The following is an 18,340-nucleotide window of genomic DNA, read 5'->3' on the forward strand; positions in this document are numbered from 1 at the left end:
GCGATGAAGAATATCCAAGGATCGTGTTATACCATCACCGCAAGATTGCCGAGCATGTACATGAGCTCTATGAGCTTGGGTACAAAACACTCATTAAAGGGAGTGCGGTTGGGATGGAGAAGATGGCGAAGAAAAAGAACAAGTCAAGAGCCCAAGCTCTCTCCACCATCCACAAGCCCAAGAAAAGTGGTGAAAGCTCAAGTCACAAGAAAAATTCCAAGAGCTCTACCACCCATCACCCTCGGAGATTATCACCACCACCCATGTGTCTTATGGCACTAGGTAATAACGATGTAAGTGATGACTCCTCCTCAGGTGATGAATCCGATGTTGAAACCAATGAAATTTGTGAGATGATGATCCTTCTCCATAATCAACAAGAATATCTCATTAAACAAAATGAAGAAGTCAAAGCTCTCAAGGCTAAAGAAAAACTTCATGCCTCATTTGTCTCAAGATATGAGAACTTGCTAAACAAATTCAATTTGTTAGACAATGAGCATAAAGAACTTAAAATGAAATATGAGAGTCTTGAATCTAAAAGTGAATCATCATCGGATAAATCTTTTCCTTGCAATATTCCTTGTGCTATTCCTATTGACAAGGTAGATGCGTCTATCTCTTGTGATCTAACCCCTTGCAATGAGGATGTGATTGTAGAAACTTGTAATGATCTCATTGCTAAGGAGAATGATGAGCTTAAACAAGAGGTAGAAAGGCTAATGGCGGACTTGAGGCGGCTCAAAGGAAAGTACACTCAAGAGCAAGTCCAACCTTCTCAAGATAACACCTCCGCGGGCGTGAAGAAGCTTGAGAAGGGAGAAACCGTGACTTGCTTCAAGTGTCATAAAGAAGGCCACAAGTCCTACCAATGCAAGGAAAAAGAGGGCCAAGCAAAGAGCAAAGAAAACGGCAAGCCCAAGAACTTGAGCAAGAGCAAGAAGGGCCACAAGAAGGCTAAGGAGATCAAGAAAAACACATCTCCATACTTTAAGGCATCCTACATGTACACCAAGCCCACCCACAAGAACAAGCAAAAGAGCAACCACTACATACTTCAAAAGAAGAAAAATGGCAAGGTGGTAGCTCATATCATGGGGTGGAGAACATATGGATGGAACCGGCCTATTTGGGTGCCCAAGGATATTATTCATACCATGAATGGCTCTCAAAAGGTTTGGGTCCCTAAGACTTAGGCACCAAACAAGAGCGACAGGGAATTTGGAGGCTTGACAAGGTTTGGGATGCATGAGTAGGGATGCATCATGCAAAGATAAAGTAAAGCCAAGTTGTGGATTAAAGATTAGTAACCCAAATTCCCCTCCCATACATATGAGGTAATGAGCAAGGTAAAAGGATGATCTCAATTTAATTTGATATCCTTCATGCATCATTGTAGCTCAATGCCTCTCTAGGAATGCATGATCTTATCTTTACAATTGGTATTTACTTTTGGTATCTTTTATTTGATATGCTTTCCTAGAAATATCATATGGTAGGTTGTTTTGGTACTAACTTCTTATCTAGTGCAACCTACATGGGCGAAAAACCGTTGCTTCTCCATGACACATATTTTTGAAAGAAAATACCAAAGTCTACAATTGGTATCAATCCTATTTTTGGTATTCTTTTGGTGTCATGTTTTCAAGTTGTAGAGTTTGATCCCCATTTTGTGAATTACAAGTGCATACATTTGTTTAAAGTGATTCAAACACTAATGCACACATTTAGGGGGAGCTAACTCTATAGCTTGTGTTTTTGTGACTAACATGCTTTCAAAGTGATATTTGTTGTAGTCACACTCCCTTAGTCCATATGGTAATACACTCAATCCTTCGATATCAAGATGATGCACATTGCAATTAACCTTACAATTGGTATCAATTGATCAAGAAAGATTGGACAAGGGAAGAAGATCAAGCCATAACTCCCAAAGGTTAAAGAGATAAATGATATAGGGAGGCATGGCTAGTCACCTAGAGCTATCTCCATGAGTTTAATTTCTTTTGAACACTACCCCTACAAATCACAATTGGTATCACAATGGATGTCAAGATAGGAGGTGCCACAAGCTTTGAAAAAGGGAGAGCTTGTTCAAACAAAGGGAGATATGCCGAATTTAGTTGGTATAACACTCTATCACTAGTGAATTTCTTTTTGCTACTAATGCTCTTTGTTGCTAGTGGTGATGAAGCTTTTAGGTGTTTGATGACAAAGGGGGGAGAAATGTACCCTAAAAGCAAGCAAATAGTTTGGAGTAAATGATGCCATTAGCAAGGGGGAGGAATGGAAAATGCAATGCAATAAGGATGCATGGTGATAGGGGGAGGTACTTAGTCAATGTGGGGGAGAAGTGCAATTTGATGATCCCATGGACTAAGGTACAAAAAATTTTCATTGCTCATATGGTTCAAACCTCACACAAGCCATTGTTCTACAATTTTTTCTACAAATTGGTATCAAGGGCTTTTAAAATGAGCATTGAAATGTCATCCAAGCAAGCTAAGTAGTTTCTAACTTTTCAAATTGGTATCAATTTCATATTCTTGCAATTCATCTTGCTTGCTTTGGTTGTGTTGTCATCAATCACCAAAAAGGGGGAGATTGTAGCGAAAATGGCCTCTCATGCCATATTTCAATATAATGTTTTGGTGATTGATATAGACAACACAACACTTGGACTAATATAATTGTTAAGATGACCATTCTCATGCTTTTAGGTTCAAGTGATGACAAAGAGAAGATAGGCGTAGCAAGGCCCGAAGGGCCGCCCCTACGGTGGTTCCGCTAACCGATTAGCGGACAGGGGTCGAGGGGGAGCCACCCCTCACAGGTCTCAAGGCAGCGCCCTGAAACCTCTTCGGTCCAAGGGACAAGAATTGAAGAGACCGTGAAGAAATCCAAGTCGAAAAGATCAAAACAGAGACAATTTACTATCACCGGTTAAACCGACGATAGGGAAATTGTACTCACCGGTGCAACAGACTCAGAGAAGGCAAAATCAGCAGAGTACGCCAGTTGAACCGACGTTGGTTTTTGAAGCATCGGTGCAGTTGTCCAGAGACTCCATTTTTGGGGGTTTCTGTGATTACATGCACCGGTTAAACCGACGTTAGTTTTGATAGCGTCGGTCGATTGAAGATTACATGCACCGGTTGAACCGACATCAGTTTTGAGAGCGTCGGTCGATTGATCAGGTAGCCGTTGAAGTATAACGGCTAGTTGGAGAATGCACTCACCGGTTAAACCGGTGATGACAAAAGCAAGAGCATCGGATTAACCGGTGTTAAGGGTTTTTGTCAGCCTTTTTCCAACGGCTAGTTTGAGGGGTTGGGGCTATATATATGCCACCCCACGGCTCATTTGAGAGTGCTGGAGACCAAGGAAGTATACAAGAGCCAAAAATCATCTCCAACCACCATAGTGCTTCATTGTACATCATATAGGCTTAAGCACACTTGTGAGAGTGCTTAGTGCTTGATTAGGCTTAGTTCTTGAGAGAACTAGCTTGAGAGAAAGCCTTGCTGCGGCAAACAACTTGTGATCCGTTGTGTGACCCTCTGACTTGGTGTGGAGTGGCAACGACACTTTGTGCGGGGGAAGAGGAGACCCCCTCCTTGGTGGAGAAGCGCCGTAGTGGATTTCGGCCGGGTGACCGAGAGAGACGGTGGCGGTGCACGAGACTTAGTGTCTTAGGGGCACTTGCCTTTGCTTGCCAGCATCGCCTTGGTGGCGTAGTACAAGACGGTGATCGGAAGAGCCTCGGTGTCCCATGGACGTAGGCGTTTGTGCCGAACCACGTTACATGACCGTGTCTACTCGGGAGTTTGCATCCCTCTTGCACTTACCTCTTTACTTACCGTATTACGTTTCCGCATTTACTCTATCTTGCGTACCTTTACTTTCCTAGTTGGTTTGATTAGGATTGGCTAGGTTGCAAGTCTTTTAGGGGTAAGTAGAGAGTAGCATAGATAAACCTTAGTCATAACTAGCATGTATAGGACGTGTTAGGTTTATCTTATGCAAGTAGTTTGAGCCCTAGGTTAAAAAGCGATTAGCGACCCTATTCACCACCTCCCCCTCTAGGGTCGAACACCCCGGTGATCCTTACAGCCGCCGTGTGTTCACAAACGTCATCGTCGTCATCCTCGATTTCCAGCTCATCCAGGTCTGCCGAGAGTCAAAGCCATGGAGGGTACTCATCCGCCCCCACCATGGCGACCCTGAGCTCGGACGGGCCCTGATCCCCAGCACTGTTCCTTGACGGTGCTCGCTGGCGGTGCCTAGCCATGTCTATGCCAGAGGAGGAAGACACGGCATCGGGCACCGACCTGCGCAGAGGACAAAGAAGGAGAGTGAGAGACTGAGAGTGTGAGATAGATCTAGGGTTAGGGTAAGGGTTCGCATACCTGCACTACCACCTGAGCTTGGTGCCGAAGAGGACGCGGGAATCACAGAGGAGATAGACACCGATTAGAAATTAGATCAACGGCGAGCGGCGGAGGAGGAACTGGTCAGTAACACGGACTCACATAGCTCGCTGAGAATTCGAGATACAGAGGAGAGGAAGGTAGAGGAGGAGGGAGGAAGGAGCTGAGGAGACAGGGTCACCGGAGGCGAGGTGGAGGAGCAGCGGAGCGGTCAATGGGGTCGGTCGGAGGCGAGCGGCGGCGGACGGATCGAGAGGCGAGGCGAGAGCGACAGTGTGTGGAGTGAGCGGCGGCGGATGGCGGGTGGGCGGGTGGGTTAGGGTTTGGGGGGCGGGGGGGGGTTCATTATATAGGGGCGCGGGGCTGCTAGGCTAGGCTCTCGGCTGGGCCGAGAGAGCCATTGGGGGCACCAGGCCGGCACCGGGCCGACGGTTTAAAAGGGCCATGCCCGTGCCGTGCCAAGGGCCTGGGATGCGACCCAAGCACGGCTCGCTTCCTCGGGCCGTGCTAGTCTAGGCCCGTTTGTCACCGGACCGGGCCGGGCTTGGGCCGAGCCAAAAAAAACGATCCTCATGCAGGGCTAACGGGCTCGGGCTGCATGGCCAACTATAAACAGGTCCCCCAACTTCATATAATTTTTTTGTGAAATATAGTACAGATACAGATGCTCACATACACGAATGCAACCTGACTCCAATTAGCATCTTCAAGAGACTGATCCAGTAGATCATCAAAATTGACAAAATCAACACACGCCTCGCTATCTATGGGGACATCGCCTACCACTAAAAGAATATAACACCAGTTAAATCTTGGAATAAATTTAAAAAAATGCGAGCACCCGTGGCGAGTCGAGGACTGAAACTCGGGTGGATAGATTTAACCACAAGAATCTTTACCAGTTGAGCTACGCTAAGTTCGCCAACTTTTCATATAGTCACTTTCTAAAATTTGCATCTAAAAGCCTCAAACCATTTGTTTCATAGCATTGTTTGTTGCAAATGTCACATAAATTCATACCATCTTTGTTTAGAAATAATTAATTGTTGTTTGAGATAGAGATGGGCTAAACATGAATCTATTTTTATTACTATCTGCTATTTATAAGATGCATGTAAAATATAGAAATTATAAAACCGCTTTTGAAGAAAAAATTTGGACATTACCATTTTCATAAGTCATATTACTAAATTAGAGTATTGGAAGAGATATGGATAACCAAAGTTTATTCGTACATGCAACTCAAACCAGCACTTGTTTTTTTAACTAAAGGGAGTATAGCAAATATGGAGAAGTTCTTGCAAGACGTAAGAAAAGAGAAGTGAGTAATATATCTCAACTATGGCGTCATTGCTGCTATCAAGTGAGGACCAAAGTCGATCTGGATGGTTTGCTAGGGATGAGTCTCCTCTGCAGTACTGCAGGGGACTCACCCGCTGATGTGTGGGCCCGAGTGTTGTGGAGCCCACACAACAGTGAGGGAGAGTCTCTCTGCAGTACTGTAAAGGAACTACTTTCTGCTTGCTAGACACTAGGCATTCTATTGGACTATATATAAGCACAACCTCACATTTTTCCTTCTATGCGCTGTCCACATTCATTACCCAAAGGTCAGGGCACGTGACGGTCCACAGGATGCAATACACCCCTCGAGTACTTACCTTTTATTCTCCCACCGCAATTCCTTCCCCTTCCCCACCTAACACCATCGTGCCGTGCAGCCTTCCCCCTCCCCTCCGCCTTACAAGAGACATCTTCGGCGGTGGCGTGGCCCGCCTCCAGATTCTTCCACCCAAATTTTTTCTCTTCCCACCGAACACCACCGTGCCGTGCAGCCTTCCCCCTTCCCTCCACCTCACAAGAGACATCTTCGGTGGCGGCGTAGCACGCCTCCAGATCCACTCCCCTACCCCTCTCCCCTCCCCCCCACCCCCTCTTCAAGATCTACCGATGCCTTATTCTTCCAATTCGGCCTGGGCTCTCCAGCCTCCCACCTGGACCTGATGCCGCATCACCGCCCTCAACGATGCAGCACTAACCACATCAACTCCCTTGCCCCGCCGGCAACCCGACCCACCGGTTGTCCTCCACCACCTGACCGGTGATGTTATCACCACCTGCCGCATTCACCCCCCCCCCCTAAGTAGGGTACCGCCGAACCCTAACCCAGATCCATCGCGGGAGTGCTCACCAGAGGAGTTGGTGGCTGTCGAAGAAGCTCGCGCAAGCAGACTCTGGTTTTGCTTTGTTCCTTCATTCTCTTTTTTTTTCCTTTGCAAAATTTAGAAATTGATTTGGCTAAGCATGCAGAATCCCCCACAACTCACCCGAGTGCGGAGATGGAGCCATCAAGTCCCGATACTAAGAGGAGGAGGGGGAAGTTAAAGGTGTCACCGCCTGGTGTGCGACCGCCTGATGCTAATGCTAGGGGTGACGAAGAAGAAAGTGTCGATCACATCAGCAGCCTCCCAGATGCAATCCTTGGCGACATAATCTCCCTCTTATCCATGAAGGAAGGTGCGCGCACCCAAATCCTGTCCTCCCGGTGGCGCCACTCTTGGCGCGCTGCCCCTCTCGTCCTTGATGGCTCCGAGCTCGTCACTCCCATGGACCTTAGAACCGATGAGAAGGTACTCGCCGCTGACGACGAGGCCCTCATTGGCACGGTCTCACTCATCCTCTCTACCCACCTGGGCCCCGGGCGCCGCTTCTGCATCCCAGCGCACCACCTCTTTGAGCGAGCCACCACTGTCGACTCCTGGCTTCGCTCTCCGGCGCTCGACAACCTCCAGGAACTTGATTTTTGGGATGATGGGATATATGGGTATCTTCGGCAGTTTGCACCGGCACCCCCACCAGCATCTGCTTTCCGGTTCTCCGGCACCCTCCGTGTTGCTACCTTCGGCAAATGCCAGCTCCCAGATGGCTTGGTGGAAGGGATTCACTTTCCCAACCTCAAGCAGCTCGGCCTTGAATATGTCAGTATCTCGGAGGGCTCACTGCACGCCATGATTTCCAGCTGCCCCGTTCTGGAATGTCTGCTCCTTCACCTCAGCTTTGGGTTTAGCTGCCTCCGGATAAGCTCCAGCAGCCTTAAGAGCATCGGTGTGGGTACTAATCGTTACCATTACCAGCCCCAGTTACAGGAAATCATCATTGCTGATGCCCCGTGTCTTGAAAGGTTGCTTTTTCTTGAACCATACATGTCCATCGATGTATCTGTGATCGCAGCACCTAAACTTGAGACCTTAGGCTGTCCCACTGATGGGCCTGATGGGTATGATCCTTTCAGAATCGTGTTTGGAACGACCACTATTCAGGTAGCTGCAGAATTCTTTGCTTCTTTGCCACCAAACGTCTGCTATCTGCATTTGCTGATGGCTTTGTTCATGTTTTGTTTAATGCTTGGCTTAGGGATTGCAAGTCATTAACATGACGACGGTGGTGCGCAGCGTCAAGATTCTAGCTGTGAGATCAACGCATATAAATCTTGATATGGTGATTGACTTGATGAAATGCTTTCCATGTCTGGAGAAGTTGTACATAAAGGTGACAGTTCTCCACTACACTACAACCTGTAATGTTCAGCTTTTCTTGTAATTGACATGCCGTCGTTCCAATCCTTGTTCCAGTATGGTTGATGGTTTTTTTTCCCTACTTTCTTCTATAGTGTTGTATTTCAGGGGATATGAATCGGTGGCGCCGCAAGCAGAGGAAATTCATTAAGTGCTTTGACATCCACCTAAAGACAATAGCGCTGCAGGGGTATCGAGGCACCAGATCACAAATCAACTTCGCCTCGTTCTTTCTACTGAATGCAAAGAAGTTAGAGTTGATGACACTTGAGGTTGACAACAGAGTTACCAATGACGCGTTTTTCGAAGAACAGCATGGGTTGCTTCAGATGGAGAAAAGGGCTTCGAGGACTGCTCAGTTACATTTTAGATTAAAAAGATGCCGCCGTGATGCACATGTCAACCATGTTCGTGATTTAGCTATAACCGATCCCTTTGAGTGTTTATATAGATGCTGACTTTGGCATTGGCTTTTGCCCATTCCAATCTCAAGTGGTGAAACAATTAGTTCGGGTGCATATGGTGTTTCATATATTTTGTTATCCTCAAACCATGGACTGCTTTTTTTAGAAGAAATGCTCATTGTCTGTTTTATGTATTGCTTTTCTATAAATAATAAAGTTTAGAACTATGCACAATAAAACAATATCGCTTGTACTATTTGTTTTATTCAGATGTCTTAAGAGCAACAACACTATTATATTTTTCTGTTGTAATCAATCATCCAATGTACCTTCACTACTGTAGAAAGGACTTTTGTCCTGGTTAACCCGAGACCTCTTGCCACGTGCCTAGCTTCCTTGCCATCGTACCTATGCAACTCACACACATAGTTTTGAGCTAACCTGTAGAGAGCCTTTTGGTCCGGGTTGGCAGCACCAACCGGAACCAAAAGATAATCATTTAGCTTTGGTTGGTGACACCAACTAGAACTAAAACTTTGAACTTTTAGTGGCCTCAAGTGGTACTAAATATCCCTGCCTCAGGCCACCTAGCTAGCTATTGGGCCCGGGACTAAAGCCTCTCGGGCCAAACAGGAGCCAGGACTTATGTTAAAGATTAAAAACCATTTCTATAGCTGCTGACGGCCCGAAACGCAGCAGGACGGCAGGACGAAGCCGCCATCCTGCGGGCGCCGAGCGACAAACCAAATCTACGGTGAAATCAAGTGTGTGGGTTGTGGGGGGGGGGGTGCGGGTGACTTCGCGAACGGCTTTGATGGCACGACGGCAGAGCCATCACGAGGGAGGGGGTTAGGTCGCACCAAATTTTTTTCTCCTAATCGTTTTTTAGTAGTGTATATATATATAAGTAGTAGAAGTAGATAGTAGAAGTAGAGATAGAGATGACGAACTGTTCTTAGGGTAGATATTTTGATATATGCATGTCAGCGGTTCTGTAGGTCGTCTCATGCAATGTCACTTAAGATTTTTTAGTGATGTGGAGGAGAGAGAGCATGGTGAGAGAAAGAGGTGGTTGCCTCGCGAAACAATATCTCATAGGCTAAAATTTAGGAGTATGAGACTTTCCCCATAATTATACAAGTTGTTGTTGTCATGCAACTCAAAATATTTCTTTATTTCATCCACAAATCAAGGGATGTGGTATAACTATGAGACAACTAAAAAGAAAAGTCATTGTAGAAATTGTCTGGTAAATCGACTCAAGATTACATGCCATTGCATGAGACCGCTTTTAAGACGATACTAATGTACTTGCTCTTAACTGCACTGAAAAACAGAAGGCCTTGGGCTGCCCCGTTTTGACGATAACTTGTAACTTCTTATTAGTTATGTCTAACATCCATCCATTGTTGTGTGGAAAACACAAACTACCATGTCAAAATCTCGCACCCATCCATTATTGTTCTATAGCTTCAACTTATTCAAAATAAAATGTGGGCAACTTGAGCATGTACACTTTTCTTGAATCCGGTGCAATGTATGATGTAGCACTCTTAACTTTATTGAAATTGAAAAATGTATGATGTAGCTGATTACGTCAAGGATGAAACAACAGCTGTAAATCGAACCTAGACATATGATCATGATGATTGAATAATATGAGAAAAATATTCCTTTACTTCAACAAAAAAAGAGAGAAAAATATTCGAGCAATAATAATGTGGTGAATCAAAATGAGCACGCCAAGAAGTTGTATTCTACAGGTAATCTGGCAATTCAAAGGCAAATAATATAGCTCAAAAACGTTGTCCAAATATTCACAAGCAAAGTGAACTAAAAAATTTGGTTAAAGCAACACAAAGTAGAGTAACTGGAAGAGCTATTTTTGAAATTTTAAAGTACATATTCAAAGGGCTCTGACAACTCATGGATGTCTTGAGGGCAACTGAAATAGTGAGAAGTTGCAAATTCAATCTGAGCAGCACTAGAAGCCCGATTCTCTAGCTGGAGATGCTTGCACTGATTTTCAGCCCACGTCATGTTTCGCACTTGATAAGTTTCAGCAACAAGTATCATCGACTCCAGCACCCTCGCATTCAAAATAAAGAACGAGGCAATGTCAACATGTGATTTATTGCCTGTATAAAAGCCCATCACTATCCTCTTCAGATGGAGGTCAAGGCATTCTATAAGATCTAGGGGTTTATTGGCTTGTGTGTTTTCCATGCCCGAAGCATTCGTCTGAAAAGCGAAAAGGTTATAAAAAGTTGATCTATTAACATTAATTCATATAAAGGAAGATGCAACAGTAATGCAGTAGTAAACATTAGTGAGTGAAACTTGAGCAGCGAAGCCGAAATTGTTGTTACCTTTATGTACAACTTTTCCAAGCATGGGAAGCATCTCATGAAGTTAATAATCACATCCAGGCTAAGATTAGAATCTAAGAGGGCTAAGACCCTCACGGACCTCATCACGGTTGCCAGTCTAATGAGGTGAAATCCCTGAATTGCGTACGGGTCAATAAGGATCATAGCACAACAGAGAGAAAAGGGCATATATATATATATATATATATATATATATATATATATATATATATATATATATAATCACCAATACCTGAAAAACAGTGGCACCGAACTCGAATCTGCCGATTCTATCCGTGAGGCGACCCAACATCTTCAATTTTGGCGCTGAAATTACTGAGACACGCATGCCATCATCTCCAAATGTTCCGCAATGGAGCAGTGTTTCAAGACACGGGGTGTCCTCAAGAATGAGTTCCTGCAGCATGAGTTCAGTGCCTGGGAGATAATGGTAAAGCACGGCGAAACATCTGAGGCTCGGGGAGTTGATCCGGAGGCGGCGGAAGCCGCAGCTGTATCTGAGCACCAAGCTGTTGAGGGCAGGGCAGCCGGCGAGCACGGCGTGCAAGGAGTGCTCCGAGACGTGACGCCGCGGAGCGCGAGGTGCCGGAGGCTGGGGAAGTGGGCCTGACCCTGGCCGGCGGCAGCGTCGGGGAACTGGCAGAAGCCTAGACGCGCGGCAAGGAGGGTGGGCGAGAAGCGCGCCAGGGCGGAAGGCGGCAGCGCCGGCGCGGGCCACGCAGCGGGGCTGAAGGCGACGTCGAGCTCCTGGAGGCGGTCGAGGGCCGGGGACCGGAGCCAGGCGTCGAGGCCGGCGAGCGCGAGGTTGGAGACGGCGAAGCGGCGGGCGGGGCCCCGGTGCGCGGCGAGGACGCGGGAGACGGCGGCCTCGTCGGCGTCCTCCGAGCCGCCGCGGGTCGCGAGGTTGAGCGGCGCCAAGCGCCAGAGCGGGCGCCACCGGGCGGAGAGCGCCTGCGTGCGCGCGCCATCCTTGGTGGGGAGGAGCGAGATGATGTCGCCGAGGACCTCGTCGGGGAGAAGGCTGATCAGATCGGGGCCGGGGCATCCGCCTCCGGCACGCGGCGGCGGTTCATGGCCGCCCGATTGCTGCTGCAAGCTCTTCCGCTTCGCTTGGGCGCGGGTGGCCGCACCCATGACGGGATCCGATCGGAGCGGCGAGGGCTATCTCCTCCTCCTCCTCGATGGGAATTGGGAAGCGGCCACCGGAGGATTCGAAACGGCGGAGCGGCCGCGGCGGCGGGGGAGTCGAGCGAGGGAGGGAGGCTGGTGGCTGGGCCGACTGTGCTTAGTCAAGGTCCAATCTCCAAGGCCCATATGCGGAAAGAGAAGGACATGTGCATGGACGCAGTTATATGTCACTTCAAACGATAGGATCTCCCAACCAGGGTTAACAATTTCGGCGAAATTTCGCCGAAATTTCGGAAAATTTTTCGTTTCCGCTAGTTATCGGGATTCGAAATTTTGGTATTTTTCGGAAAATTTCGTTTTCAAATTCAAAATTCAACAAATTTCGACCGAAATTCACCGAAATTCGCCGAAATTTACCGAAATTTCGGAACGAAATTTCGTTTCCGGTAAACACCGGGATTTGACCGGAAAACGAAATGGTTAACCCTGCTCCCAACATCATCTCAAGCAGAAGCAGAGTCGCAGCAGAAGCATGTTCGGTGGGCCGCTTTCTAGCGCAATAAATATGACTATTTACTTGGAGAGAAAAAATATGTATGTAGAAAAAATAAAACAATAACATCACTCACATGCAACATAAGTTTGAAGTCAAAAAAATCCATAAATCCCATAATGAATATCCAAATTAAATTCTGATTGCACCATTGTATTTATTACGTCAAGATCTTCAAAATAAGACTACACTTGACTATTTAAAAAATTTATTTTTCAAATTTTTTAATAAATCTCAAATGTGTGTACTACTGTGAACAAATGCATATCTCTTTGCGAACAAAATATTAAACCCAACAAACAATTAATTGTACACTGGGAACAAAATTTGAACGTCGTGAACAAAAATTGGTGCATGCATGTTGTCAGCAAAATAGAAGAGAGGTGCTGCGCATGCACTTAAAGAAGATCACAATAGTTTTTAGAAATATTTTTTCAATATACAAAATAATTAATTTTATTTACTGCGAACAAATAATTACGTAATGAACAAATAGTAATATACAACGAACAAAATATTACTTATTGTGAACTTTTAGATGTATAAATAATAAAAAAATATGAATATCTTGAAGAATGGATCAACATCGTGAAAAATTTAATCTATAAAAGTCAACAAATAATTAGCGTTCCGAACAAATAAATAAAAAAAAATCTACCAAAACATTGCAAATAAACAGTAAAAATGATAGGGAGGAAATTAGTACAAAAGAAATAAATCAAATAAAAAACAAAACAAAACAAAAAAGAAAGAAAGGCGCGTCCGTTGGATGGTGACTAGTCAAACAGTTTTGCACGTGAATGGAATGAGGAAGTTGCATGCATGTGCATGCAGCAAGTAGGTGGATAGTCAAACAGTTTGCATGTGAATGGAATGAGGAAGTGTGGGCTCCAAAGTAATAACACTAAAAAGGATCTGCGCATGCATGTAGTAGACAAAAAGTTTTGACATCACCCACATACATGCAAATCCGAGTCTAAAAAAGTTATAACTATCAAGCTGAGCATTCAAATCAAATTTAGATTGCGTCATTATCTTTCTTATAACAAGATCTTCAAAACAAGACCACATTTGCCTATATTTATATAATTATTTTTTAAAATATTTTTTAATACTAACTACTAAATTTTGGAATCTGGGAACAAAATTATTTTCTAAGAACAAAAATTTAAACATAACGAATAAATAATAATGTACAACAAACAAAAATATTATACATCTCAAATATTTAATTATACAAAATAAGTAATAAAAATAAATATTATGAACAAATGGGTCAATGTCACGGAACAATTTACTCTACAAAATGAACAAATAATATAACATCGTGATCAAATAATTACATGATAAATAAATTATTCTTACATGTTAACAATTTATAGAATGGAAATGAATAGAAAATAAAAGGAAATAAATAAAGAAGGAAGGAAGGATATGTTTTGCATGTTGCATGTGCAGCTATGCTCGACTGCATGCATGATCTGCACGGTAAAAAGCTAACAACATGCCATCGCATAACTCGATGACAGGCTGACAGCAGATGGTCGTGTTGAATTTTTCTGCTATAGTTTGTGTGGATCTGATAGCATTCTCTAAATTATTTATGGGCCGAGCGTACGGACCTATGTTTCTGTTTTTCTGGAGTTGGAGTGCTGCCAAACAAATCATTAATTGGGCTGATTAATTCCATACTGACGGCAATGGAATTCGATTTTATCGCGAGAGCGATATATATCTTTTCCGATGTACAGGGTCCGGGGGATGTATTATTATTTGTTTCCTTCTCGTCACGCGAGTTTTTGACTGTCATTCAAGTGATTTTGTTTCAAGTTTTCATTCACTTTCTAATCCGGTGATATGCATGATAACATATGTTTGGAACCCATTTTAATTTGCATCCAACCGTTTTAATTGTTTCTATTGTGGTGATGACCCCATGCAAAGCTACATCCAATCCTACATTATTGTAGCGCAATTGAGGCCATGCATGATGACTGCGTTTGTGTTTGCGTGTGTATAACGACCCGGCCTGAGATAACGGCTAAGATCTACTCTACATGTTGAGTAGACCACACCTACTAATTAACTCTCTTGCGCTTTCGTCCTCGCTTCGCGCAAAAGGATCGATCCGGAGTTACTAGCTTCTCGCGACCGGCTATTTAACTTGGTCTGCCTCTCGTTCCGTTTCCGGTATGGGACTAACTGGGAAGTACTGTGCTGCTGCTACCGTACCCGCGACACTACAGTAGTTTTTTGCTACAGTGTCACACGTTCGGTCTGGCCCAAACGGCCCACGGGCTGTGACAATCACCCCCCGTTGAGGACTCGACGTCCTCGTCGAGACATCGAACCAGTTTACCCATACGGGACAAAAGGAGCAGGATCAGCTCTCTTGGCCCACGTCCCATACGTCTAGTGCTAACGATCCCATGTGCCACGTCCGTGGGTTCACTGCCAGCAGCCCATGTGTGTCCGTCCACATGCTGTTGTCATCTGTGTTTCCACGCGCTGACGTGCTCATGTACGCGCACTTCTACGCGTACGTGGCGTGAAACCGCGAGAGTATGGCTCTGATACCCCTTTAACGACCCGGCCTGAGATAACGGCTAAGATCTACTCTACACGTTGAGTAGACCACACCTGCTAATTAACTCTCTTGCGCTTTCGTCCTCGCTTCGCGCAAAAGAATCGATCCGGAGTTACTAGCTTCTCGCGACCGGCTATTTAACTTGGTCTGCCTCTCCTTCCGTTTACGGTACGCAACTAACTGGGAAGTACTGTGCCGCTGCTACAGTACCGCGACGCTACAGTAGTTTTTGCTAGAGTGTCGCACGTTCGGTCCGGCGGCCCGCGGGCTGTGGCTGTGCCTGACCGATTATATTTCTAGACAGAGGAGGCCATTGCAGCAGCCAAAGACACTTGAACCAGTGACAGTTCACCACAATGTACGCTAGCTAGGTAGCCGCTCGCGAAGAAGCCGCGCCACCGCGGTCTCCCATCGCCGGTCAGCCGGGCTTCCTTTCCTCCTGTCCACCACCCACCTCCATCGATCTGGGTCACGTCAACGCGCCACCACCCATCCTCATCTCCCTCTAGCCCACCGGTTTCTCCTCACGCACCAATTCTGCTGAGGCCCATGCATGAATTCATGCAGCCTAGAAATACACACAACCTGTTGATGCATCCTCTCTTCGTCGACCTGCAAATTCTAATTCGTTCGTTCGTCTCTGACGAAACAAGATCGAGAAGGTCATCGTCAACCTCTGTCTGAGTGCAACGCCCACAATGCAAATGGCAGGGTCGTCGTCGTCGTCGTCCCGCTCCGTCCTGCTCCTCGTCGTCCTCGCCGCGGCCGTGGTGGCCGCCTTGTCCGCCGCGCCCGCGCCGGACGAGTCCGGCTCCGACGCGAGCGTTATGGCACCCGTCGAGCACACCCCGGTCGGCTCCTTCGAGGGCGCCGACGGGCCCGTCGCCGACGACGCCACGGAGGACAAGGACGCCGCGCCCGTGGGGTCCCCCATCGGCACGACCATGACGGAGCCCAAGCCGGAGCTCGCGCCCCCGGGCCCTCCCGACAGCGGAGCCACCGCTGCTTCCGCGCTCGTGGCTGCTGTTGCCGCCGCCGTGGCGGCCGCCGGCGCCGCCTTTGCCTTCTGAGAGGAGGGCGTGGGTGCAGCACGCACGCACGTACCTTGTTTCCTTCCTCTTTTCATTTCTCTTTCATTCAATCACTTGATGAGGCTCTGTGAGGGACAGCGTGAAAGCAAGCCTATTGTTACTGACTAATTGACGGGAAATTCCTAGTATCGGCCAGGTTAATTATTAGTTTCTTTTGTGTAGAAGTAGTGCTACCAAAATGTAATAGTCCAATTCTTTTGTTGTATCTCAATCCATCAATGAAACCCTAGTCTAATTTATGTCCATTTTCATTATGTATTAGATCCATTGTTGTCCACTTGGCATGGGTGCTTATTACTCCTTCCGTTCAAAATTTTAATTCGTTTGACTTTTTTGACCCTAAATTTGATCACTCATCTTATTCAAATATTTGTGCAAAATATCACTTTTTTGTTGTGGCTTTCTTTATATTAATAAAAGTTCTTCAAGAATGACTTAAATTTGACTATAGTTGCATAATTTTTTGAATAAGATGAGTGATCAAACTTGTTGGTAGCTGGTTGTGCATCATCCACTGGATTGTTGGGCTTGCATATATATGGCTTTCCAACAATTACTCATTTTCCTCTCTCGGACTTATATATTCTGGTCTAATCTCACAATTCTTCACCACTACTAGCGTGCTCTTCATAGGAGTAAATTTGAGAGATAAAAGTGCGAGAAATTTTTCGATAAATATGGAACCCAATACAACCACAAGACTCAGAGAGATATTTTTTTATCTTTTATCGCGTTGTAATAGACTTTAGTTATTACCAAGAGGAAATTCCTTATTTGACACTGTGAAAATGACCCGTTCGTTCCTTGGCCCTTAAAAATTTTCCGTTCCTTATTTGACACCCACATTATGTTTCATTCCCTATTTAACATCACCGTTGCTTCCATTAGTCTCTAGTCTCTACCGTGAATCACCCAATAGGAACATTTTGACACGACAAAATTACCCCCGAACCTCCCACCCCCAAGCGAGACTCGTTCTCTCCCCCCAACCCCCAAGCCCGACTCTTCTTCCCCTCGTTATCTATGTTTAATGTATTTATCGCCACCATTATTTATGGAGATATCTTATTTATGCATCTATCCAGCTGTTACACATGATGCAAATAACGACTTGTTATTTATGCATAATGGCTTGGTTATAAATGATGCAAATAAATTGCAGCAAATTTATTATTGATGATGCAAAAATAGTGGTGCAGAAAAATATAAACAAAGTCAATATATTGCAAATAGAAAAGAAGCAAAAAAGAATACATGCACCAATAAAACTACATTGTTGTACAGGTGCACAAGGATAGAACTAAAGCTACATTGCTGTCCAGGTCAATATGAGGGGCAAATGCGTCTTTTCAGGTGGCATTTAACACCGTTAGCATCCAAATTTAACGGCAGTGTCATTTTGGAAATGAAACATAATGTGGATGGCAAATAAGGAACACAAAATTTTTTAGGGCCAAAGAAGGAACGGATCACTTTTTCAATGTCAAATAAGGAATTTCCTCTCCAACTGGGGAGGTGGGTGATTTTTAGAAAACACAGTAGATCTAATAGCTATTATTTTTCAAGGATAATTTGAGTTCACCGAATTGATGACCAGATGTTTCTTATTTCTGTTAGAGTTTTTATGGTTTATCTTTGTTCTACTTTGTTGCTTAAGGATTAATGTAGAGGCTTGCAAGGAGAACCTAATTAGTAATAACAGATTATCACAACCATTTTCCAACTTTCCCATACATGTAGTAGGTAACAAAAGTAAAAATTTTAGGCATAAAATATTTTCGATGGTTATTGTATTTGATAAGCTTAGGAATGACTCACATATTTAAGTGAGTAACAACAATTTACATCTTTAAGTGGGGTTTCTGAAGTTGGTGGAGGAACTTATGTAGTGATCTACACATACTCTCCCTAGTGAAATCCAAATCGTCTTCAATGAGGTATATGTTGGTAATGTATGTAATTAGCAACATTCAAGGTATGATTCACTCAATATTGCTCATGCACAACAATAGGATGTCGTTTATCCATACTGTAGGATCCCATTCAATCAATCAATTAATCCAAGTAGCAGCAATTCAATAATGTACAAAAATAAATAAACATACACTATCATGATAGAATCCTATATTTCAAATGATACTCAAGTTATTTAATAAACACGTCTACTTGAATTGTAACGAAC

The 18,340-nt window shown here is 44.9% G+C and overlaps 3 protein-coding genes across 3 annotated transcripts; 2 read left to right on the forward strand and 1 right to left on the reverse strand.

Moving 5' to 3' along the window:
* Window positions 1-6,769: 6,769 nt before the first annotated feature.
* Window positions 6,770-8,463, forward strand: LOC120695141 (F-box/FBD/LRR-repeat protein At5g53840-like). Its single transcript, XM_039978450.1, has 3 exons — window positions 6,770-7,750; window positions 7,845-7,979; window positions 8,101-8,463. The coding sequence occupies exons 1-3, from the start codon at window positions 6,770-6,772 to the stop codon at window positions 8,461-8,463; spliced, it is 1,479 nt and encodes a 492-aa protein (XP_039834384.1).
* Window positions 8,464-10,159: 1,696 nt separating this feature from the next.
* Window positions 10,160-12,066, reverse strand: LOC120668474 (putative F-box/LRR-repeat protein At4g15060). Its single transcript, XM_039948197.1, has 3 exons — window positions 11,032-12,066; window positions 10,779-10,913; window positions 10,160-10,650 (listed from the first exon to the last, which is right to left on the reverse strand). Exon 1 carries the CDS (start codon window positions 11,931-11,933, stop codon window positions 11,112-11,114), a length of 822 nt encoding a protein of 273 aa, XP_039804131.1. The 5' UTR covers window positions 11,934-12,066; the 3' UTR covers window positions 10,160-10,650; window positions 10,779-10,913; window positions 11,032-11,111.
* Window positions 12,067-15,419: 3,353 nt separating this feature from the next.
* Window positions 15,420-16,396, forward strand: LOC120695936. Its single transcript, XM_039979132.1, has one exon. It carries the CDS (start codon window positions 15,766-15,768, stop codon window positions 16,135-16,137), a length of 372 nt encoding a protein of 123 aa, XP_039835066.1. The 5' UTR covers window positions 15,420-15,765; the 3' UTR covers window positions 16,138-16,396.
* The last annotated feature ends 1,944 nt before the right edge of the window (window positions 16,397-18,340 follow it).

This window comes from Panicum virgatum, chromosome 2K (genome assembly GCF_016808335.1).
Source record: "Panicum virgatum strain AP13 chromosome 2K, P.virgatum_v5, whole genome shotgun sequence".
Taxonomy (NCBI): Eukaryota; Viridiplantae; Streptophyta; class Magnoliopsida; order Poales; family Poaceae; genus Panicum; species Panicum virgatum.

Excerpts from the sequence above, each read along its gene's own strand:
- LOC120695936 (XM_039979132.1), top strand. The coding sequence starts at position 15,766 with ATGCAAATGGCAGGGTCGTCGTCGTCGTCGTCCCGCTCCGTCCTGCTC.
- LOC120668474 (XM_039948197.1), bottom strand. The coding sequence starts at position 11,933 with ATGGGTGCGGCCACCCGCGCCCAAGCGAAGCGGAAGAGCTTGCAGCAG.
- LOC120695141 (XM_039978450.1), top strand. The coding sequence starts at position 6,770 with ATGGAGCCATCAAGTCCCGATACTAAGAGGAGGAGGGGGAAGTTAAAG. Across the intron at positions 7,751-7,844 it reads TTGGAACGACCACTATTCAG|GGATTGCAAGTCATTAACAT; the intron begins GTAGCTGCAGAA and ends TGCTTGGCTTAG. Across the intron at positions 7,980-8,100 it reads TGGAGAAGTTGTACATAAAG|TGTTGTATTTCAGGGGATAT; the intron begins GTGACAGTTCTC and ends TTTCTTCTATAG.